The sequence below is a fragment of the Hyperolius riggenbachi genome, chromosome 3 (genome assembly GCF_040937935.1).
Source record: "Hyperolius riggenbachi isolate aHypRig1 chromosome 3, aHypRig1.pri, whole genome shotgun sequence".
NCBI lineage: Eukaryota > Metazoa > Chordata > Amphibia > Anura > Hyperoliidae > Hyperolius > Hyperolius riggenbachi.
This window is the reverse complement of record NC_090648.1, coordinates 209,299,349-209,324,478: the sequence shown is the minus strand read 5'-3', so window position 1 is coordinate 209,324,478 and position 25,130 is coordinate 209,299,349. Positions and strand designations below refer to the sequence as shown.

Here is a 25,130-nt window from a genome sequence, read left to right as displayed (position 1 = left end):
TTAGGCCACATTAAAAAGCACTGTTCCCTATGCAGATATTACTCTGCCTTGCTGACAGATTTTTCATTTATTTTACTGAAAATGCACTGCAGACATGCAGTATGATGGCTGTCAAGCACAGTTTTGCCATTAGCCTGTACACACGTGTTCATGTACTGTATAATTTAGACCCAGGAAGATATGAAATAAAAATCCTAGCCCATCATAGATTTTCCATTTAGCTTCCTGCCCAGCCATGCAGACTGGGGGACAGGTGGAAAAGAGGCCAATAAACATGTCACTCCACCCCTCCTTCACCACTACCACCATCACCACGCTATCTAACCCACTTGCATAGCTCCCAACTGTCCCTCTTTTGGAGGGACAGTCCCTCTTTGGGAACCTTGTCCCCCTGTGCCTTTTTCATCCTCAGTTGTCCCTCTTTCAGGACTCTGTCCCTCTTACTATGTAAATATATGTATTTCTCTACTGAAAAATGTGTTTAATTGACTCTAAACCTTATTCCCGTCCTTTAAATTGATATATTTCTTATTGTCAACGGTTAATATGAAGGAAAATAAACCAGGATAGAAAGGACCAGTGTGGTTTGAGTTATAAAACAACATATTGTTCTTATGAAATCTTTAATCTCTATGGTATTCATGACTAGGGGTGTGGCATGGACATGGGTTAAGTGTCCCTCTTTCTCATCTCAAAAAGTTGGGAGGTATGCACTTGTAAAGTAAATGATCGAATAGGTGTTTGAAACTTGTTTATGTTGCTGGGATTCAGATAATGTTTCTACTAATGTCCATTTGAAAAGCTTTTTTTTTTCTATAAAGCAGATGCATAAATAAATATTAAAGATATTCCCACTATGAACTTTTCTCCAAGGTCTTCCCAAAGCTGCCATCATATCCCAAAGACGAGTTTTCACGGGTGCCTCTGTGATAATGTTGTGTGGCCTCACAAGCAAAGATGTTTTATATATTCCGATTCCGCTTTACCACAGTGCTGGCCTGATTGTCGGACTCCGGGGGTGTATTCAGCGTGGTATGACACTTTATTACCATAACATGTTATCTATGTAGTTAGTTGGTCAATGAAGAGATTTGTTATCATTTCTCCTCCCTCGGAGGAGCGCACAATCTAGTCCCTACCATAGTCATATGTCTATATCGTGTAGTGTATGTATTGTAGTCTAGGGCCAATTTTAGGGGGGAGCCAATTAACTTATCTGTATGTTTTTGGGATGTGGGAGGAAACCAGGAGTGCCTGAAGGACACCCACACAGACACGGGGAGAACATACAAACTCCTTGCAGATGTTGACCTGGCTGGGATTGAAACCGGGGACCCAGCGCTGCAAGGCGAGAGTGCGCCACCTTGCTGCTCATTTAGCCATAGACCCTGAACTAGCATGCAGCAGATCAGATGTTTCTGACATTTTTGGCAGATTTGACCAGATTAGCTGCATTAGCTGCATGATTTTTTTCTGGTGTTACTCAGACAGTACTGCAGCCAAATAGATCAGCAGGGCTGCCAGGCAACTTGTATTGTTTAAAAGGAAATATGGCAAGCCTCCACATACTTCTCACTACAGTTGTCCTTTAAAGAGGGATTGTCAGCCACAAAATCAAATTTGCGCAGTGCGATGCAATATGCCGGAAGTCTCCAATTTTACGGGCAGGCGACGCAAAAGCAAGAACGTGACGATGCGCGGTGAACCGGAAGTCATGTAAGTCTATGGTGATGCAGCTTTTTATGTTTTTTTTGTGTTTGCGTTTTAGCACTCATGCGCAGAAGCATATTTTTTTCAATACACTTCCACGGAACTTGAATTTCTGCTACAGGAAGTGAGTGCTAGAGAGCCTCACTTCCTGCTTGGATTGCAGCCAGAAGGGGTATTACCGCGCATTGCCACGGTAATCCCCGAAAGTTATTTTTTAGCTGTGTGGTGCAATGCAATCGGCGCACCACATTGCTCTCCCAACGCCTTAAATTTTGAAACCAGCCTTAAGGGAATCGTCAGGCAAAAAAAAAAAAAATTGAGTTTCACTTACCTGGGGCTTCTACCAGCCCCCTGCAGCCATCTTGTCCCCTCGTAGTCACTCTCTGCTGCTCCGGTCGCCCGCCGCCAGCTAGTTTAGTTTTTGCCGACCTCGGGTTTGGCGGGCTGCCACGCGTACATTTGCAGGCATTCCCACTGGTGCATGAACATTTACACATACATTTTTACGTGTTAGTGGTGCAACGCGTAAATGTTTACGCGTTGCACCACTAACGCGTAAAAATGGATGTGTTAATGTTCATGCACCAGTGGGAATGCCTGCAAATGTACGCGTGGCAGCCCGCCAAACCCGAGGTCGGCAAAAACTAAACTAGCTGGCGGCGGGGGACCGGAGCAGCAGTGAGTGACTACGAGGGGACAAGATGGCTGCAGGGGGCTGGTAGAAGCCCCAGGTAAGTGAAACTCATTTTTTTTTCCCTGATGATTCCTTTAAGGTTAAGGATGGTTCCTACTAGGTCTGCTGCCAGACTGCTTCCCAGAATGGAAGGCAACAAACCAATGGACATGTAGAAAGGTCTCCCCTCTTATGTATGGGAAAGCATGGACCCAATCACACATGTGCATACCTGTTGTGTCCAGGTTTGTCAGTTGCATTTCCGCAACACTCATACCCAACCTGCACAAAACTCTTGAAAAGTACATGCATTGCCATAAAATGCCATGCATCCACTGCCATAGACTGCCAGAGTACACAGCATATCCTTCATACATAGAGACACTGCCACTCCAGCGTAGTGTAAACCATCCTTCAGCCAATAGGTTTCAAAAAGTTCTGCCATCTCTAGCAGAGTAATGCGTACTCAGTAATGCAAGATTGGAAAATATAAGTATGAAAACACAGGAGAGCATTCAAACCCTAAGACCTGGGGTACACTGGCAGAACTTTCCAGAAATCACAAAATGCTTGCTATTTAAAAAATGCAGTAGTCCCGTGAGTTTGACTGTGATTCCAAGAATGATTCCGATTTGGCTCTACAGCCATTGAATGTAATCACTCCAGGATCGCTCCCAAAATGCTCAACACTTGCACCCCATAGAGTTCCACTTTTGGTGGTGTTTCAACTTGCAGAGTTGATTGCCCATCGCTGGTGATCGGCAAGCGCTGCAAAAGCACTGCCAGTGCGGCCCAGGTCCAAGAACATGGGGTCAATGGTAGAATTTTAAAATAAGACCACAGCTAGGCCAGCAGTATACCAATCACTAAGTCACTTTGCTGTCCACTGATAATATGATGTTTTCTCTTTTTATTATTCAGGAGCTACTTGTGTTTTAAAAAATAAATTCTCAGTCAGCCAGTTCTGGGATGACTGCAGAAAATATAAAGTTACAGCATTCCAGTATATTGGGGAGATAGTCCGATATCTGTGCAATACACAAAAGGTATGTCTGTAATTTTATTTATAAGCATCTCATCATACAAAATATTATAATGTATCAGATCTTTCCAGAGAGGAGCTACAGACTGTCTGTTAAGAAGCCATTTTTGTGTGTGTTGTTGGATAAAAGCAGAATGTCCCAAAACTAGACCCTAACAACCTACCAAAATTCAGAACAACCTTAGAACTTGGTGCTCCCTTCCTTCTGCCAACATCCCTTCAATAAAAAGGATAGAAAGCTTCATTTTCTCGATGCCAAATGGGCACTAATAATGACATATTTGGACAGAACTAAGAAATTCAGAAGATCCAACCATTTAGTTTCCTACTCTGAATAAATGATTGCATGCATCTAAGAAATCTATACCTAAATGGTTGAAAGAATATCCTATAATGTGGCAAAGATACTAATTTTATCAGTCGTATAAGTCTCCTGTACATGGTAATTAGCCAGTGTAGCTACTTCTTGGAAAGGAAGAGTTGGGGCATTGATGGATCAGATTTGTCAAGTGGCTATTTGGGCAATTCCACTAGCATTCATCACACATTATTGAGTGGATGTTAAGTCGGAAGATAGGTGCTCTAAACGGTGGACCCTCCTAAGGTAGGTCTATATTTATGTGCTTTTTTCGCAGGTTAACTGTCCTAAAAAATATTAGAGAATATCCAGGTTAGATTAACATTAACTGTATTTCTAGGTAGTATTCAGCACAGTCCTACTTCCCTCCCTTTCCTTTTACACTTCTCTAGTGTATTTGCCTCTATCCTTGGTGCTGGGCTGGACATTTCCTTTGCCAACTAAAGAAGTTTTGCAGGAGCTTCTGAGGAACTTCTACTCTGCCACTATTGAATCTGTCCACTGCTCATCCATGCTGGTCTGGTACGCTGGCTCCTCCCTCTGCTAGTGACAGATGCAAACTTCAGAGGGTCGTCAGATCAATGGAAAGGATCACTGGGAAACCACTTCCCCCACTAGACCTCTTCTATGATTCCTGACTGTGGTCTAGTGCAATGAGGACTGTCAACGACCCCTCACACCAAGGCCACCGCTTCTTCAGTAAGCTCCCATTAGGCCGGAGGTTTTGCGTCATCTCCACCAGGATCACAAGGCATAGAAACACTTTTTTCCCCTCCGCTGTTAATCCAGGGGTCTAGTCCTGGGAAAAGAAGTGAGTGGACTCACGTGGAAAACCTCTGTGCCGCGCGTAGAAAAATGGGTGTGGTCAAGCATAATGTGGGTGTGGTCACGCATAATGTGGGCGTGGTCTTGGGTGGGGCCAAATATACATGACCTTAGCAGTGATGTAAAAGGTCTGCCGAGGAAGTTTGAGCTCTGCCGTAGTGTAACCCCCAAAAATAGATGTAATCTGACAGCATTTCACCAAAAAGACACATAATCTGGTAGACGTTCCTCCAAAATACAGATAATATGGAAGTGGTTCCCCCAAAATAGACAATGTGGCAGCAGCAGTTCCCCCAACATACACATAATTTGGAAGCAGTTCCCCAAAATACGCGAAACCTGGCAGCGGATCACCCAAAATACACGTAACACCCAAAAGACATATAATCTGGCAGTAGTGGTCCCCCAAACATACACAATCTGGCAGCAGTTCCCCAAAATACACGTAATCTGGCAGCAGCCGTTTCCCTAACATACACATACTCTGGCAGCTGTTCCCCAAAATACATAACAGCAGTTCCACAAAAATGCAGATAATCTGACAGCAGTTCCCCCAAAATAGGTACCCCCAGCATAGGTAGCCAGGTCTATAGGTGTCCCCTGCATAAGTAGCCATGAGTATAGTAGTCCCCAGTATATGTAGCCAGAGGTATAGGTGTCCAGTATATGTAGCCGGGGGTATATGTGCCCAGTACATGTAGCCAGGGGTATGTGTCCCCAGTATATGTAGTCAGGGGGTATATGTGTCCCCAGTATATGTAGCCAGGGGTATATGCCCCAGTATATGTAGCCAGAGGTATATGTGCCCAGTATATATAGCCAGGGGTATATGTGCACAGTATATGTAGTCAGGGGTATATGTCCCAGTATATGTAGGCAGGGGTATATGTGCCCAGTATATATGTAGTCAGGGGTATATGTGCCCAGTATATATAGCCAGGGGTATATGTGCCCAGTATATGTAGTCAGGGGGTATATGTGCCCAGTATATGTAGTCAGGGAGTATCTGTGCCCAGTATATGTAGTCAGGGGTATATGTGCCCAGTATATATAGCCAGGGGTATATGTGCCCAGTATATGTAGTCAGGGGGTATATGTGCCCAGTATATGTAGTCAAGGGGTATATGTGCCCAGTATATGTAGTCAGGGGGTATATGTGCCCCAGTATATATAGCCAGGGGTATACAGTATGTCAGAGAGAGCAAAGAAGACTACTGCGCTGTGTATACAGTATGTCCCCAGTATATCTAGTCAAGGGTTTATGTCCCAGTATATGTAGTCAGGGGGTATATGTGCCCAGTATATGTAGTCAGGGGGTATATGTGCCCAGTATATGTAGTCAGGGGGTATATGTGCCCAGTATAGGAGAGAGGCCAAGTGGGGAGGACAGCGAGACACGAAGCCGGCAGCTTGATCTGTTACATTGCCACCGGCTTATTTGTCATTTAATTAACTCACTTTTTTAATATACATATTGTTACGTCAACTAGTAATACAATTAGCACCACCTGCGGCGGTTACAATCACATTTTTGTTACGTGAAGCAAGTATGATTGAAATTAGCAACAACAGCGCCACCTGCCAGATGCGCCCGGCTAACGGATAAGTACCGAAAAATGTTTTTTAAACTGTCATTTTTCTGAGTTTAAAAAACATTTTTCTTTTCATTTTTAAAATCAAAAAATTATTTTTTTTTACTTATACCCACTATTCTCCTTAAAGAGAATCTGTACTCTAATATTCTTACACTAAAAAGCATACCATTCGATTCCTTATTTTCTCCTGTGCCCCTGTGTGCTGTTTCTGCCACTCTCTGCTGCAATCCTGGCTTGTAATTAACAGTTTTAGGCAGTGTTTACAAACAAACTAACCACCTTGTGATAGGCTCACATAAACAGAGTGTGTGAGTCATACAGAGTGTGCAGGGGGCCTGCAGAGGGTGTGTATCGCTTCTATCCAATCACAAGCAGCCCTGCACATTCCACACATTTAAGCCTTAGCCCGACAGACACGACAGAGGAAAGGAGATACGATTTATTACAGAGACAGTGCAATTAGGAAAGGCTACAGTAAGCCAGAGCACATTAGAACAGGCATAGGAACTTATAGGATAGAAGAACTAAGGCTGAAGAATTTGTTACAGAGTCTCTTTAAAGTAAACCTTAAAGGGCTACTGTAGCGGGGTCGGGGGAAAATGAGCTGAACTTACCCGGGGCTTCAAATGTTCCCCCGCAGACATCCTGTGCCCATGCAGCCACTCACTGATGCTCCAGACCTGCCTCCGGTTCACTTCTGGAATTTCAGACTTTAAAGTCTGAAAACCACTGTGCCTGCGTTGCCGTGTCCTCACTTCCGCTGATGTCACCAGGAGCGTACTGCGCAGGCCCAGTATGGTCTGCGACTGCGCAGTATGCTCCTGGTGACATCAGCGGGAGCGAGAACACGGCAATGCAGGCGCAGTGTTTTTCAGACTTTAAAGTCTGAAATTCCAAAAGTGAACCAGAGGCGGGGCCAGAGCATGGGTGAGTGGCTGCATGGGCACAGCATGTCTGTGGGGGACCATTAGAAGCTCCAGGTAAGTTCAACTCATTTTCTCCCGACCCCCCTACAGTATCCCTTTAAGTGTAAATTGAGTTTTACTCACCTGGGGCTTACCTTAGCCCCCTGCAGTGATCGGTGCCCACGACGAGTCGCTCTGATGCTCCGGGTCCCGCTGGCGTCCACTTCCGGTTTCGCCGTCAGGACCCGTCAGGCTGGGAAGGCGGCCATTTCTACACGTTCCCAGCCAAAATAGCCCCCCTATGCGGCCATATGGCCGCATAGGGGGGCTGACGGCGAAACCGGAAGTGGCCGCCAGCGGGACCCGGAGCATCAGAGCGACTCGTCGTGGGCACCGATCAGCTGCAGGGGGCTGAGGTAAGCCCCAGGTGAGTAAAACTCAATTTATTTTTTACACTTAAGGTTCACTTTAACATATGTAGCAATTTTGGTACAATAGCATGTATGGGTGAGTGGCTGCATGGGCACAGCATGTCTGTGGGGGACCATTAGAAGCTCCAGGTAAGTTCAACTCATTTTCCCCCGACCCCCCTACAGTATCCCTTTAAGTGTAAAAAATAAATTGAGTTTTACTCACCTGGGGCTTACCTCAGCCCCCTGCAGTGATCGGTGCCCACGACGAGTCGCTCTGATGCTCCGGGTCCCGCTGGCGGCCACTTCCGGTTTCGCCGTCAGGACCCGTCAGGCTGGGAAGGCGGCCGTTTCTACGCGTTCCCAGCCAAAATAGCCCCCCTATGCGGCCATATTCTGGACATGACCCAGTCATGGTGTGCATGAAGAAAGGGCCCCAGGAAAAAAGGGCCCAGACTGGGTAACGAAATGGCGTCGGTGGATAACAAAATCTTAATAACGATAAACATTGTTGACGAACTTGGTTAACGATAAATACCATTTTAAAAGCAGACGGAAGATAATAATAAAAATATATTAACGTTAAAAATTGTTACTTTATTCAACAATACAGCTTAACCCAACCCTACTCTACTACTACTACTACACAGAACCCTCCCCTGGTGGTGCCTAAAACTAACCACTTCCCTAGTGGTGCCTAACCCTAACCACCTACCCGGTGGTGCCTAACCCTAATCACCACCTACCCGGTGGTGCCTAACCCTACCCTCCCAGTGGTGCCTAACCCTAACCACCACCCTGGAGGTGCCTAACCCTAACCACCCCCCTGGAGGTGCCTAACCCTAACCACACCCCCGGTGATTCCTAACCACTCCCCCTGCAGAAACACCCTTTTAGAAATGATAATATGTTTGATATTGTAAAATCTGTACATACAAACAAAATAATATGAAAAAAAACTATAACATTGCAAGCTTCTAAAGCGATAACATACTGCAAAAATGTTAATGTTCTAATGTTGTTAACGATATTTATCGGGTGCCCTTTTTTCTGCTTTTTTTGCTGTATTAACGATAATTGCATTAGAGTCAATGGCAGCGCCCTTTTCGTCCACTAGCCGCCGCCGCCCTTTTTTCCTGCTACCTAGTTGTGCTTGGAGAATAAACTAATTCTGATTGTAGAGGCCTCCCTTATATCACCTCTATACCTTTTCACTTTGTTCCATGCCTCCCCACAAGCCTCCTGTATCTCCTGTATCATTAAGCCAGCCCAGTCATGCTTCACTAGTAGTCAGGCCATCACTGCACTTGCACAACTTGGAGCTCAAGGGCACACGTAGATTGGCATATAGCAGACAGAAATCTTTGGCTCTGGATTACCATGAACTATCTGGGAACTTGGTCCTCCCTAAGTAATTAATGTGGACAGTATTTGTCCCCCTCACTAGTAATCATGATGGCCCAGGTAATCAGCCATTATCTGCCCCCCCCCCACCCCCTCCCCTGGTAATCAGTGCTGCTAGTATTTGCCCCCTTCCACCTTGGTAACCAATGCAGTTATTATCTGCCCCCCCCCCCCCCCCATGTAATCAGTGTAGCTAGTATCCCCCAATGCTTAACTCCCCTCTCCTTGGTAATTAGTGTAGTGCAGCCAGCATACTTCAACCCCCACCCTCCACAAGGAGGCCCACCTCTTTCTCCCCCCTATGTAAGTATCAGAGGACTCAGTGCTGGAATAGTTACGTGGTTTCCGCTGCTACCACACTGCATGCACTTGCATAGGGAGAGACAGAGCCCCTCCTCCCTTTCCATGGCTAGAAGTCAGAGATTTAGATCTGACTCTGACACAAGTTAACTCCTATACCTTTCCTCAGTAAGTCAGATCTACATTTCTTGACTTACAATAAATAAAAAGAAAACATGGCAAGTTATAAATAGGATTGGAATTATATGTACACATTTATCACATCATGGGGTATAGTCACTAAACTGAGAAGAATAACATGCATAAAATCTTACTGCATGGTAAGTAGAGCAGTATGCAATACATTACATGCAATCCAACAACCATTACGCATTACAGTAATACTTACTGCAGTTTATAGAATCTACCCCCATGTCAAGTGGCACTTCAGAGTCCCTTTAAGGATTCTGCTAAATTGTTCCTGTTAATATTGGGAGTTCATGTTAAAGGACAACTATCAATAACTTAGTGTTCTAAAATTACAATGTACAAATAATGTATACGAAGCTGTGTAAGCATTTTCCTACTTTTCATGTTAAATATCAAGGCCAAGAGATGTACTTCATTGTGTGTAAGTTTTAGCTGCATTGGAAGGATTTATTGGCGAAGAGCGCGGCTGGGCACATCCACAGTTAAAATGCCAACTTTAAAACCAAAGTATTAAAAATTGTAGGTACATCAATGGCAAAGACCACTTGGAGAAAGAGAGGCACAAGCAGGCAAGAGATGGACAGCTGTTTCGCACTCTCACGTGGGGTGCTTCATCAAGACACTGATGACACTTGGTGTCCTGATGAAGCACCCCACTTGAGGGTGCGAAACAGCTGCGGTCTTCTCTTCATATATGCATTGTTGGACAATTGTTGGGCTTAGAGCACTCCATTGAGCCTCATAAGCAGATCCTGTGCACCTATTTCTACAGTTACTGGATATTATTAGCAAAGGGTATGTGCTTCATGATAAATGTCATAATACAGCCAGTGCTGGTCTCTGCATCTCTCAGAAGAGTAAAGTATTTTAGACAGCGAAGAACTTTAGTGTGAAAATCCTGCCTTGGTAACAGGTTTCACACACAATTAGCAGAGAATGTTTACTTATGCTGCAGGTAAAGAGATATATTTCCTTCTACAAGCTACTCAGACAGCGATGCCTGAAAGCCCAGGCATCTCAGCTCACTCAGAGAGACAAAACAAGCAACTGTAGTTTAAAGGGGGTTGTAACATCCAAACATTTTAAAAAAATGCCTAAAAATAGTTAGTGCTCAAATATATGTAAACCCCTTTTTTCTAAAATAGGTCTCTATATGTCCCTCAATTTTTATTTTACTTGCTGTATCTATGTTTCTTTGCTGAACTATGCAGTGTCAACAGAATTGTCGGAAGTCTTTTTTTGCTTAGCTACAGTAGCAAGCGTATCTCAAAATGTAAATAATAGAAACCTCCCATTTCAGATAAGATAATGGCACTATGACCAGAAAATAATTGAATTCCTCCTCCATTTGAAGAGTTTACACAGTGACATAAGCCTGTTATCTAGGTGATGTTTGCTGTGGGGTACAGTAATCCGTAAAAAAAGCAGTAAAAAAAATTTTTAAGGGGCAGAAGTGATGTCACAGAGAGACAGTAAAAACCAGCATAAATATTGTTTTCTTTTTTTCATATCGAATTTCTCTTAAATCTGAGTGTGAACACTAAAAACAACAGGATAGATAAGCTAAATAAATAAACAAAGGCCCTTGCCGCCTGTGTACTTGCTGCAAGCGACACAACCAGCAGCACAGCAAGCTGTGCCTCTTGTGTCGCTATCAGAAAGGACACAGGTGGCAAGAGCCGCCCTGCAGGCCAGGTGCACTGACAAAGGCTCTTGCTCCCTTTGTACTTGCTACAAGCGACACAACCAGCAGCACAGCAACCTGTGCCACCTGTGTCGCTAGCAACAAGGACACAGGTGGCAAGAGCTGCCCTGCAGGCCAGGTGCACTGACAAAGGCTCTTGCTCCCTTTGTACTTGCTACAAGCGACACAACCAGCAACACAGCAACCTGTGCCACCTGTGTCGCTAGCAGCAAGGACACAGGTGGCAAGAGCTGCCCTGCAGGCCAGGTGCACTGATAAAGGCTCTTGACACCTGTGTACTTGCTGTAAGCGACACAACCAGCAGCACAGCAACCTGTGCCTCTTGTGTCGCTAGCAGCTGCCCTGCAGGCCAGGGGCACTGACAAAGGCCCTTACCACCTGTGTAGGCAGGGAAAGATTTACAGCAGTACTTAGAAACACCTAAACAAGCTATTCCCATCCCAGTAAAAAAAAAACATAATTGATAGTTGTCCTTTAAATATGTGTGTCACCATTACAACAGCACTCCCTTACACTGGTAATGTATGCATATTATCATTTGCGGTATTTGTCATTTTCTAGAAGGACAATGACAAGGACCATTGCATTCGGTTTGCTATGGGAAATGGTCTCAGAGCAGATGTCTGGAGAGATTTCACACAACGTTTTGGCAAAATAGAATTCTATGAACTTTATGGAGCAACAGAGGGCAATGCTTTCTTCTGTAATTACAGCCAAAAAGAAGGTGCAATTGGCAGACACAACATGTTTATGAAGGTAAGGCATTATTTGTCCTGCATTTCAAATATTACTACACTGATAAGCTATTCATCTGCAACTGATTATCAAAGTGGAAAACATTTTTCAGCTTGCTTACTTTGCTTTTATGTGCATAGACAAATGCACCCATTCCAAACACTGCCAGACAGAGCATGTTGAATAGTTGTGACACAGCCTAGGTTAGAGCAGGAAGAACAGCAAGGGTTTCTGCTCTAGGCAGCCAATTACTCCTGAAGGAAGATGGGAGTTTGTTGGCAGTGGGTCCTCCAGAATGCAGTTACCATGGTTGCAAATGAATGCAAGTTTAGATCACACTGAGTGTTGGAAACGCAGAACTGGCTGCAATTTGATTATTGGCTGCAATAGAAACTGGCTGAAATAGAAATTTCAATAGTCAAAACACATGTAAGCCTGACAAAAATGTTTATGGCTAGTAAACTTTGGCTAGTTGCCAACAATAAAACTTTATTGCAAGATTGGTCCTTTTTCAATTCCCTTCTGGGTATTTTCTTGCTTGCTGGTGGCTTAAAGAGAACCTTCCTTTCCTTTCAAACAATACTAGTTTCCTGGCACCATGTTGATCTCTTTGGCTGAAACAAGCATGCAGCCAGGGATGCTCATCCGGATTCCGGATACCTGAACTACCCAGATAATCCGAACTTTTTCTGCTATCTGAACTCAGATCCGGATTCCGATTATCTGTGCAAATCCGAATAGCACTATCCGAGTTAACTCGGATATCTATCTGAAATCCAGAATCCAGTTAGATACTTAGTTTGGATATCTGAATCCGGATACTGTAACCATGGGGTGTGTGCGGGAAGTGTAAGCTGAATTATGAAATATGTCATATTTGGTGGATGGGAAATGCCCCACCCAGGAGGGTAACTGCCCCTGTCCAGCCCCTGGGCTGAAACTGAGACCCCACCCAAAAATGTGGTTCATTCAAAAGAACTTGCCAGGGGCTCCTCCCTTAGTCCTCCGAATTCCATCTTCATGGGAGCATGCTGCTGCTCTAAGGATGAGCAGCAGCCATTTTTGTTTCAACTTTGCTCTGGAAACAAAGAAACTTCACGTGTTTTTCCCAGAAAGGACATATTTTCACCTGACTATGAGTATAGGTATTTTTCTTCCCTTTTTATTTTCATACTGCGCTATTATTGTCTCTATAATTGTTGATTTTAATAATTTCCTGTATATATTAATTATTTATATTGCATTTATAATAAAAGACTTCTAAAAAGTCATTTATTTGTTCAGCTACCCCTGCTATTCAGCCTCACAAACCAAATCCTAGCTTCTGGTGAGTCGCTACTACTGTTGATAGCTAGATAAAATAGAGTGTGTTTTATTTGCAGGTATTAGTATCAGTGTAGTTAGGCAGATTGGGTCTCCTACCCTTCTGTAGGAGTGGTGGCAGTTATACACTGAAATAGTGTGTAATTTGTATTACTGTAACTCACAAGCTTCCTTCTAGTCTGTCTGCTGCCAAAATTCCAGCGGTTTCTGCGCACCGATTGCAACCACAGATCTGTGTGCTGAAACCGATTGGAATCCATTGTGGGGTCCGGCCACTAGGGGGAGTGACAGTGTTTGGCAGCATTTGGGATCTGTGTTGTGCTGAACGTATCTCAGATAGCGCTATCAAATTAGCCCTGTTGAGAAACGAACTAATTTGTTGGTGTTGTAGCTGAATGCAATATATTTTTTATATATACAGAGAGACTGTGTAGTCCAGTACCCCTCCCCAAAAGTTTTATTTTATTTGGCGTGAAAATGTCTAGGAACTACAAGAACATGTGCCAAGCAGATCTGGAAAATTTTTGTGAAGCGAGGGGCATTGACATCCTCCGCAAGACAAAACAGGAAATGATAAGAGACTTGTTTCAATGGGATACCCAGCAACTGCAGGAGCGGGATGTGTCCACTAAGGAGGACACCAGCCCATCTGACTCAAGTCGAGTGGAACCAGAGACTGAAGATCCTATGCGTACAGAGGTTGAGCATCCTGAGGGCCCTGCTGCAACAACTATGCAGGAGACTGTGAGTATGGACCCTGGTTTCAGAGCTTCTCCAAGTACTTGCCTGGAACCGGCCAGTACTGGACTGTCCATTTGTGCTGACCCGGTAATGCAGCAGGCATTACAAAAGCTGATGGACACTGACCTGGAAAAGTACCTGCAGTACATGGCGGAGCAAAAGCGGGAAGAACACCGAGCCGCTGCTGCAGAACGCCAAGCTGCTGCTACAGAACAGGAGCACCAACGACAGCATGAACTGAACATAGACAAGGTGCACCAGGCCAGCCGGAGTTCATCGCCCAGCCTCCCAGCTGCAGGAGCCGCATCACCTGTAAGTGCAAAGTTTAAATTTGCTACTATTGAAAAAGGCACTGATATTGACTTGTTTTTGCGATCTTTTGAAAAAGCATGCCGTCAGTATCGTCTGTCCCAAGACCAGTGGGCCAGACATCTGACACCTTTGCTGCACTACAAAGCGTTTGATGCTTTTGCGGAGTTACCTGTGGAAAAGTATAATGACTATAACGCTATTAAAGACGCTATTATTGCCAAATATCAGCTGACGCCAGAGGCCTATAGTAGACAGTTCAGGTCCTGACAGAAAAAGCCTACGGACTCTAATCCGGATGTGGTCAGCAGTTTACGCACCACATGCCGCCAGTGGACTCTAGGCCTCACCAAAGGGTCTTATGATGTCCTGGAGGACTTGATAGTGCTAGAACAGTTTCTGAACATTTGCCCTGCTGATGTACGACAGTTTGTGCTGGAACGGAAGCCCGAGTCAGCGACTGCTGCCGCAGACCTCGTTGAGACCTTTGTGACTACCTGGGTGCCTGACACACGCAGAACTGCACCATCTAGCTGGAGAGGAGGTCAGCCCAATACCCTGGCAGACCCTCCTGCCCCTGTGAGCCATCCGCCACAGAGGCCACCCAGTGCAGCTGCGGTGCCCAGGCCTGCAGCACCTGAGGGGGTCACTCACCTGTCACTACTGCCGCAAGCCCGGACACATGAAATTCGACTGTCCTGAGCGAAGGCAGACACCACCAGCACCTGGATCACCTGTAGTACCTGTACCTCACCCGCGGCAGATGCAACCAACCAGTGAACCACAGCCTGGATCATCAGATCTTGTTTTGTTTGCCCACAGAAAGGAAATCCGCGACCGAACCGACCAGCAGCAGCCTGTTGAGTGAACGACCAGGTTGTCACCGGATTCAGAGACATCAAAGCAGACATCACCTTAGTTCACTCACACCTTGTTCCGAAGGAGGGGACCGACCTGGGCAAGCTTGTGTCTTATTACGAACCTGCCGCAACCACCTTGACGCTCACGGAAAGAGACAGACTCTCCGCCCACCACCAGGTACTTGACCCACTGGGGGAGCACCAGGGGGAGGTGGGCTGAATGTGCCCAGTTCAAGGGTACCGGGTTCAATAGTACCTGAGTCGAAGGTACCTGGGTTTAATGTACAAACTGTCTGTGATGAAAATGTTACTGTACCTGTCACTGTCATTAATGCATGTGTAAATGCTGTGAAGAATGTCAATTATTGTAATGCTAATGCTGTGCCTGTACTAGCAGCCACCCAGAGTGCTGCAAGGGTTGTGGGCTCAGTACTGAACTCCTCGTTCAGTGCTGACCCCAGCGGTGAGAACTTTCAGCCTCTGGCCTCATGTGACATGAGCCAGCTAGTTGAAACTGAAAGTGCTGCAAGGGTTGTGGGCTCAGTGCCGGACTCTCAGTGCTGACCCCAGAAGTGAGAACTTTCAGCCACTGACCTCATGTGACATGAGCCAGCTGGCTGAAACTGGCAGTGCTGCATTAACAGCAGCGCTACAAAGTGACCCAAGCCTGGAGGCGCTCAGGCAGCAAGCCTCTGAGCCCCTCGCAGACGGGGCCGCTTTCAAGGTGTACTGGGAAGGTGGAAGACTGTACAGTGAGTCTGGACAGCCCACTTCAGGTAACCCACATGCAAATACCAAGTGGTTTGTGGTACCGAGTGCATTCAGGGGCCATGTGCTGCACTCCGCACATGACAGCCCTCTGGCCAGGCACTTGGGGGTCCACAAGACACTTGCCTGTATTCAAAAACAGTTTTATTGGCCCAGGATGAACATGGATGTAGCAAGATACTGCAAGGCATGTGCCATCTGTCAGGAGCTGGGAAGATCCAGGGATTCCCGTGGGGTTCCCTTAGGTCCACAGCCACTTAGCAGGAAGCCCTTGCGTGGGTTGGCTGTTGACCTACCCGACCTACTGCCTGTTGTCAGCAGTCCTGACAGACGCCACATCTGAATGCGGTGGCGCAAACGCCCTGTCGAGAACGGTCCATGTTGAGTCAATCCTGAGGGTAAAGGACAGCGACCTGTCCAGATGAACCGAGCCGCAGGCTCCAATGAGTTATCCCGCCGTAATGGCAGCTCAAGACCCATCAGCCAGATTAGCAACAACACCACACATCTTGTGGATGCATGGCTGAGGCCTCTATTCCCGGGGGGAGATGTCATGGAAGAGCCGTGAGAAAAGAGAATACAATCGTAATCGGTTTGCTGCACCGATTGTTGTTGATGTGCCAGATCAAAATATTATGTCTAGGTACAGCAGGGTGTGTGCCTGGGGTCTCTGGCTTTCATAGCTGCTAGAGGAACTCTTTCATGAAGTATGCTTGTTGACCAGTGAAGGCATGTTTGTTTAAATTAACTTGATCAAAAGAAGTTCCTTCATGGGCAGTGCCACCCAAGTGTGAACATGCCCTTTGATAAGGATACCATTTGGTGAGCCCCAGCAAAGCAAGCTTCCCACACAGCAGGGCTCAGACACAGTGGCGCCGAGTAGCCAGCATTAGGAATACATGGCGTTTATGATTTTTAGCTTGTTTAAGGAATACTGTGCCCAGGACGATTATGGGAGTTATAGCATTGGATTCGTGGTGTTTTGCTGGACATTTTGATACCAGTCTTGAGGGGGTCAGGGATAAGCCATGACAAAGTATTAAACCTCTCAGGAACTACACATAATATGGAAATCAAGTATGATGTCATATGAACTATCCTATTCTGAGAAATATGAATCTGTGGTTGTAGGGTGTGTACGGGAAGCGTAAGCTGAGTTATGAAGTATGTCATATTTGGTGGATGGTAAATGTCCCACCCAGGAGGGTAACTGCCCCTGTCTAGCCCCTGGGCTGAACCTGAGACCCCACCCAAAAATGTGGGTCATTCAAAAGAACTTGCCAGGGACTCCTCCCTTAGTCCTCCGAATTCCATCTTCATGGGAGCATGCTGCTGCTCTAAGGATGAGCAGCAGCCATTTTTGTTTGAACTTTGCTCTGGAAACAAAGAAACTTCACGTGTTTTTCTCAGAAAGGACATATTTTCACCTGACCTTAAGCATAGGTATTTTTCTTCCCTTTTTATTTTCATACTGCGCTATTATTGTCTCTATAATTGTTGATTTTAATGATTTTCTGTATACCGGTATATTAATTATTTATATTGCATTTATAATAAAAGACTTCTAAAAAGTCATTTATTTGTTCAGCTACCCCTGCTATTCAGCCGCGCAAACCGAATCCTAGCTTCTGAAGAGTAGCTACTACTGTTGATAGCTAGATAAAATAGAGTGTGTTTAACCGTTTTATTTGCAGGTATTAGTATCAGTGTAGTTAGGCAGATTAGGTCTCCTACCCCTCTGTAGGAGTGGTGGCAGTTATACCCTGAAATAGTGTGTAATTTGTATTACTGTAACTCACAAGCTTCCTTCTAGTCTGTCTGCTGCCAAAATTCCAGCGGTTTCTGCGCACCAATTGCGACCACAGATTGCATGGTCTGTGTGCTGAAACCGATTGGAATCCATTGTGCGGTCTGGCCACTAGGGGACGAGTGACAGTCTGCTGGCACTGGCAGCCAGGGGAGGGGCAGCAAGACCAAGAGGAGAGGGAGCAACATTGTGGCCACCGTCAGCAGTTCTGCCGCGTCAGTGTTCATTCTGCCGCTAGCCACTGGCCGTCCAGCTGTTAGGGGTAGTCACGCTGCAGAGGCGTAGCAGCGTGTAGCGGCCATTTTCCAGCTGATGGTGGATGAGCAGACCACCACCAGCTCTTCAACTGAAACCTCCACCAGCACTCCTGTTTGCAGCAAGATGGCGCTGGCAGTGGTCAGACTCAGAGCACCAGAACCCCCTCTGCCACTCCTGCCGACACTGAGGCCTGTTCAGGCAGCCAGTCGTCGGTTGCCTCATCTTCTCCCTCTACTGCTTCCCGTGCAAGGAAAAAACGCCGCCAGACCCTGCTGGGCAAGTCTTTCCCTGTTGTTGGCAAGAGGGGGACATGAAGTGGCTGGGAATCACTATGCCTGCCTTACCACCCTTTACCACCACCACAACCTCCTGGCTCCTCCTGATTGTTAACTATTACTAACTAAGCCGCCTAGTTCACAATTTGTTTACATCCGTGGTACCAACGCTACGTGCCACGGTACAATCTCCAGCATGCTCCTGGCACACGTTACACCTGCTGCTGCTGCATTGGCCTGCTCCTGCTGCCTGTGCTGTTCCCACCACCAGGGTGCCGCAGGCCACTGCTGCTGATACCACCTATATTTAACCCAAAACACAAATGCTGTGTAATTTTTTTTTTTTTAGGTGTCTGGGCTGAAAACTGTGATGTCCCAGTTGTGCGGTTGGACTTTGGACACAATGTGGGCTGCACGACCGCTGACTGGAACCTAGTCCTGATGTTAATTTACAGCCATTTTTTTTTTATTTTAACTCCCCACATAATCAATTAGTGTTTCTCTTTAAAAAAAACATGATGCTTCATGCATCATTTACTCTAAAAAAAAAGTTTTGGAAGCAATTTAAAGGCCACTTCCGGTTTTCTATCCGGATATCCGAATTAATTCGGATTTACCCGGATAATGGGTTCAGATATATCCGGATCTATTCGGATATCGGAACGGTTCTGATTCGGATATCCGATCGGATCCAGATTTCTAGCTATCTGGGTCCGAATCAATTCAGATTTTAAAAAGAGGTATCCGAGCACCCCTGCATGCAGCTAATCTTGTCAGATTTTGTCAGAAACCTCTAATCTGTGTGCTTGTTCACAGCCTGTGGCTAAAAAGTATTAGAAGCAGAAGATCAGCAGGACAGCCAGGCAACTGACATTGTGTAAAAAGGAAATAAATATGGCAACTTCTATATCCCTCTGAGTTGAAGTTTAAAAGGCATTGTAAGAATGTCACCTAGGTAGAGCAGGATTTCCGGAGATTGCTGGAGTCGGGCCAGGAGCGTTCTGCGCATGCACACAAAGGCACAATGATGTATCCTGTACATGTTTTGCAGGAAACCGCACACATGTACAGGTGAGGTAATTAGTGTCTCAGCGGAACTGATTAACTACCTCTGTGGATTTCTGCAAAACATGCACTGTTGGTGGGCCTTGAAGACAGGGTTGGGAACAAGGCTTTAGGGCACATTCACACTTGAAGCGCTTTTCTGAACGCTTTGTGAGTGATTAGCGTTTTCTAGAAATCGCTCCCATTCACTTTCATTAAAATCGTAAAAATCGCAGCAATTTCGTGATCACGTACGCAAAAATTGCGGCATTTTTTACTGCGATTTTAATGAAAGTGAATGGGATCGATTTTTAAAAAGCGCTAATCAATCAAAAAGCGCTCCGAAAAGTCAATCTGGCAGTGTTTGAAGGGGTAATAATTATTAATACATATCATCTATTTTTGTCTGATTATCTAATGTTAACACATTTTGTTGTGAACGCAACCTTTCAGCTTGTCCTCCCCTATGAGGTTGTCAAATATGACAAGGAAACATTTGAACCACTTCGGGACAGCAAAGGACGCTGCATTAGAACAGCAACAGGTAAAATATTTAAAATGAATGTATTACCCTAATTATATTATAATTATACGCAATGTAGTAGAAGCAGGGATGTGAAGTGCTCAATGTAAGACCCTCACTTCAGGTACTTCAGGGAACAGCAATCAGCATGTTTTAATTAAAATTTTGTTTCTGAAGAAAATCAAAATCTCATTTTGTTTCAGGGATGCATTAGGCTATGTTGGTGGATCATACTTGTCTATGTACTCCCAGGGTCTGTTTCCACTAGCTGCCGTGCGTCCTGCGAAATGCACAGCAGCACCTCCTTTTTGAGTGAGTACGCAGCCAAATCCCGGAGGTGGTGCTGTGCACGGCTATGGGATTCGCTGTCACCTGCGCGGAAAAATGGTGCAATGTTGGCCAAATCGCTATAGCAAGTGATTCGGATGGCCCGCAGGATTTGTCTGCAGGAAACGCTGCAAATTCAGCTCGATTTTCACAGTTGTTGGAATGGGCCCTCATTCAGGTTGTCTACTGGGCATGCATAACGCTGTCCTTTGTTTTTGTCTGCTATAATCATACTTTCTGCTCAACCTTTTCTGCGTTTACTAGGAAACCTCATCTCAAGCAGCATAGTGCTTCAGCGATTTGGACTTTTGACTTGCAGCACCAGTCTTAAAGTGGTATTATAACTAAATATCACCTATGGTCTGAATAGTAAACATAGCATAAAATTAACAGCTAAAATCAGGTCGGGAGAAAAAGTTACCCTATTTTTCGGAGCATAAGACCACAGGGCTACAGCGCCATCATTGAGTCAATCACCTATCTCGCTTAGTAACAGTGAGACCGCTGGAGCCAGTCACTTAGCAGGCAGCCATGAAGGCAGGGCTGCTCACCGCTGATCTTTAGCCATGTGGGGAGCCTCTCTCTTCCGGCTCTCAGCATCAAGGAAATGTAGTCTGCCCAATACTGCACTCAGTCTGCTAAGCTGAAAAGGCAATGCTTAGCAGCAGCAGCAGCAGCTATATGAGATGCCTCTGACTGAAAAGCCTTTGTTTAAAGATCACAGCCTGCAAGATGAAGGTAAGGCACACCATTGCTGGGCCGAAATTACGCATTAGCGTAATTACGCATCGTAATTCACTACAAATGCACCGTAAACGTTACGTGTAAGGTTACGGTATTACACGTAATTAATTACGCGTAGACCGCAAGTTACGTTATTACGCGTATCAAATTACGCGTAAGACCGTAAACTCCTATTGAAATTACACAGTCTGCCGTAATCGCGTAATATTACGCTCCCGTATAATATAAAAAAACCGCCGACTTTAAAGGTTAATAGCAAAGCCCCCTTAAATGCTAAGAGCCTCAAATTTGGAGAATATATTAAGGAGATCAGGAGGAATAAGAGGAAACATTTTTTTTTCAAAAATACCTTATAGTTTTCCAGAAAATCGATTTTAAAGTTTCAAAGGAAAAATGTATACATTTAAAAACCCGCCGACTTTAACGGTTAATAGCAAAGCCTGCTTAAAATTTAGGAACACCAAATTCCCAGGGTATATTAAGGGGATCAGTGGGAATAAGAGGAAACATTTTTTTTTCAAAAAGACCTTATAGTTTTTGAGATAATCGATTTTTAAGTTTCAAGGGGAAAAATGTCTTTTAAATGCGGAAAATGTCAGTTTTTTTTGCACAGGTAACAATAGTGTATTATTTTCATAGATTCCCCCACTCGTTTTGAGTGTGGGAAATATAAAAAAAAACGACGTGGGGTCCCCCCTCCCAGACCTCTTTAACCCCTTGTCCCCCATGCAGGCTGGGATAGCCAGAATGCGGAGCACCGGCCGCATGGGGCTCCGCACCCTGACTATACCAGCCCGCATGGTCCATGGATTGGGGGGTCTCGGAAGGGGAGGGGCAGCCAAGCTTTCCCCTCCCCCTCCGAGCCCTTGTCCAATCCAAGGACAAGGGGCTCTTCTCCACCTCCGATGGGCGGTGGAGGTGGAGGCCGCGATTTCCTGGGGGGGGGGTTCATGGTGGCATCTGGGAGTCCCCTTTAAAAAGGGGTCCCCCAGATGAGAAGAAATGAGTATAGGGGTACTTGTACCCCTTACCCATTTCCTTTAAGAGTTAAAAGTAAATAAACACACAAACACTTAGAAAAAGTATTTTAATTGAACAAAAAACATAACCACGGAAAAAGTCCTTTAATATTCTTTATTAACCATTAATACTTACCTGTCCCTTTAAATAAATGATCCCTCGCAATAGCCTCGGAAATGTTCTATCAGTTACAATGTAACAAAGTTATTACAATGTAACAACTTTGTTACATTGTAACAACGCCGCACCCGACGTCACTCGCCGCTCAGCCGCCGCATACACTTACGCGTCCTTGCAGGACGCTAAGTCCCCGCCGGCTCCCGCTGTCCACCCCGCCCACATCTGTCACCCACATGTCACCCACATGTGGGTGACATGTGGGAGAGGCGGGGAGGGCAGTGGGAGCCGGCGGGACTTAGCGCCCTGCACGGACCCGACAGAGCTCTCTGAGCTACATAGCTCAGAGCTCTCTAAGCATCTTTGAATTTGGGCTCCAAGGAGCCCCATTGGTCCTTAGCAGACCAATGGGGTTCCTTCTGATTTGAAGGAGTCGTTTTTTTCCATTACGCCCAGCACTAAGGCACACAATTATTGATCACGAACCATGATCAGTTTTTGCAATGCTGGGGAGGAAGCAACCTAATTGTAGCATCTATGTTCTGGGACTCAGGAAGAAGACAGTGACAGAGGACACATGACAAGGGCAAAAAGGGACAGAGTGGGACACAGGAGGTGGACACAGTATAAAAGAGGAGGACACATAGCGACAGAACAGGACACAAGGACAGAGAAGAACAAAGGGGGACAGAGGAGGAAAAGGGGCAGAAGAAGGCACAGAGGAGGATGTAGGAGGAGGACACAACAGGACAGAGGACTGAGGGGACACAGAGAGAGAGGAGGACATGGGAGGGGACAGAGTCATTTCCTATGATGACAGTGGAATTGTAAGCTTGCAATTGTCTCCTCTATTCCACCTCAAGAAACTCCCAGGGTTTACTTGCCTTGAAGCACTTGAGAAAAGTTCTGTGTTATGTAAACAGGTACAGGGTAGAGATGGGCCGAACGGTTCGCTGGCGAACGGTTCCAGGCGAACATCGGGTGGTTCGCCTTCGCCTGCGAAGGCGAACTTTCCCGGAAGTTCGATTCGCCCATAATGCTCTATGAGGGTCAACTTTGACCCTCTGCATCACAGTCAGCAGGCGCGTTGTAGCCAATCCGGCTATACTAAGCCCTGGAGCCCCCCCTTATATAAGGCAGGCTCTGGCGGCCATTAGCCTTACTCGTGTGGCTGCTAGAGACAGAATAGGGACAGCTGCTGCAGACTTGTTCTCCTAGGGACAGATTAGTCAGGCTCTTGCCTTCTTAGCTTGCTTAGCTGAATCTTATTGCTATAATAGCGCCCCAGAAAAGCTCTTTTCAGAGCTCATCCTGCTCGTGTGATCAATTTTTTTTTCTGTGTTTGAAACTGACACTTGTGTTTTTTAGACAGCATTGCTAATTCATACTGTGTGTCCCACTGCCAGCAGCAGCACATTCAGTGACTACCTGTGTGTGTGAGACACTTGTGTTTTTTAGACAGCATTGCTAATTCATACTGTGTGTCCCACTGCCAGCAGCAGCAGCAGCAGCAGCACATTCACTGACTACAACCTGTGTGTGTGAGACACTTGTGTTGCTTAGACAGCATTGCTAATTCATAATGTGTGTGTCCCACTGCCAGCAGCCCACCAGCATTCAGCAGCACATTCAGTGACACCTGTGTGTGTGACAGGAAGCTGCACATTGTACTACCTACCCAGTACTGCATTTACCTACTACTAGTACCTGTTGTGTTTAGTTAACCCACCTCATCACTGCATACACCTACGTTTGTGTTGAGTGAACCCACCTCGTTGCACATAACTACCTTTTGTGTTGAGTGAACTTGCCTCACTGCATATAACTACCTTTTAAGTTGAGTGAACTCACCTCACTGCATATCTACCTTTTCTGTAGAGTGAACTCACCTCAGTGCATATAGCTACCTTTGTGTTAAGTGAACTCAGCTGACTGCATCTAACTACCTGTTGTGTTCAGTGAACTTGCCTCACTGCATATATAACTACCTTTGGGTTGAGTGAACTCACCTCACTGCACATAGCTACCTTTTGTGTTCAGTGAACTCACCTCACTGCATATATAACTACCTTTGGGTTGAGTGAACTCACCTCACTGCACATAGCTACCTTTTGTGTTCAGTGAACTCACCTCACTGCATATATAACTACCTTTGGGTTGAGTGAACTCACCTCACTGCACATAGCTACCTTTTGTGTTCAGTGAACTCACCTCACTGCATATATAGCTACCTTTGGGTTGAGCGAACTCACCTCACTGCATATCTACCTTTTCTGTTGAGTGAACTCACCTCACTGCATGTACCTAGCTTCCCCCCGAGATGGACAAAATGGACAAACCAGGTAGAGGAAGAGGTAGAGGAAGACCCAGAGGAAGGCCACCTGGCACTGGCAGGTCTGTGCGAGGTGGTGTTGCTGTGATTTCGTGCGGACCTGGACCAAAGTACAGTGCTCAGAAGAAGGCACGTGCCATCACTTCCCAAAATTGTAAGGACGTGCTTGAGTATTTAACACAGAAGACCTCATCTCCCACAGCCAGTGCTACCAGCGCTAGTACAAGCGCCACATCTGCTGCATTAGACACTTTGCAGGAGTTATTTGGTGGTGGTGGTGGTGAAATCACTGATTCACAGCCACTACTGCAACAACAAGAAGAAGGCGCAGGTACACCACCTCATACGTCTGAGTTAGGTGGCGATAGCATGGACGTAATGTGTGAGGAGGGGCATGATGAACCACCTGAAGTTGGTGCACCAGCTGGAGATCGGCAACGTGGTGTGTGACAACGGCAGCAATCTCCTTTGCGTATCACAATAAAGCAATGACCGCCGGCTATATGAGTGTCTCGGGTGAGGGTGGCACACCAAAAATAATAAGGTCGTTGTTTCATTGTGGTCAGACCAAATTTGATCAGCTGGACAGTCACTGTTCTGTCATTCAGCTACATCAGCCGGGCGACCATATGGGCTGAAAAGCCATCATCACCTGCACTCTCGTCATGGTGCGCACCAGTCCAGCACGCCCGTCACTACACAAACGGCTGTTTGCAGTCACTGCATACCTTTCACTGCATCTGTGACTGCACATTATACCTGGCAGTCAGTGCATAACTTGCACTTGAATGGATACAGTTTTAAACAATTGAAAAATACAACCATCTACAT

At 45.8% G+C, this 25,130-nt stretch overlaps 1 protein-coding gene across 2 annotated transcripts in view; it reads left to right on the top strand.

The window, feature by feature from the left end:
• LOC137563314 (long-chain fatty acid transport protein 2-like) overlaps positions 1–25,130 on the top strand; it is a 110,074-nt gene that overhangs the window by 37,105 nt on the left and 47,839 nt on the right. For both annotated transcript variants that reach the window (XM_068275609.1, XM_068275608.1), the window contains exons 4-7: positions 874–1,032; positions 3,305–3,429; positions 11,678–11,872; positions 19,690–19,780. In XM_068275609.1, the coding sequence (XP_068131710.1) occupies positions 874–1,032; positions 3,305–3,429; positions 11,678–11,872; positions 19,690–19,780 (570 nt within the window). The remainder of the gene's footprint in view (positions 1–873; positions 1,033–3,304; positions 3,430–11,677; positions 11,873–19,689; positions 19,781–25,130) is intronic.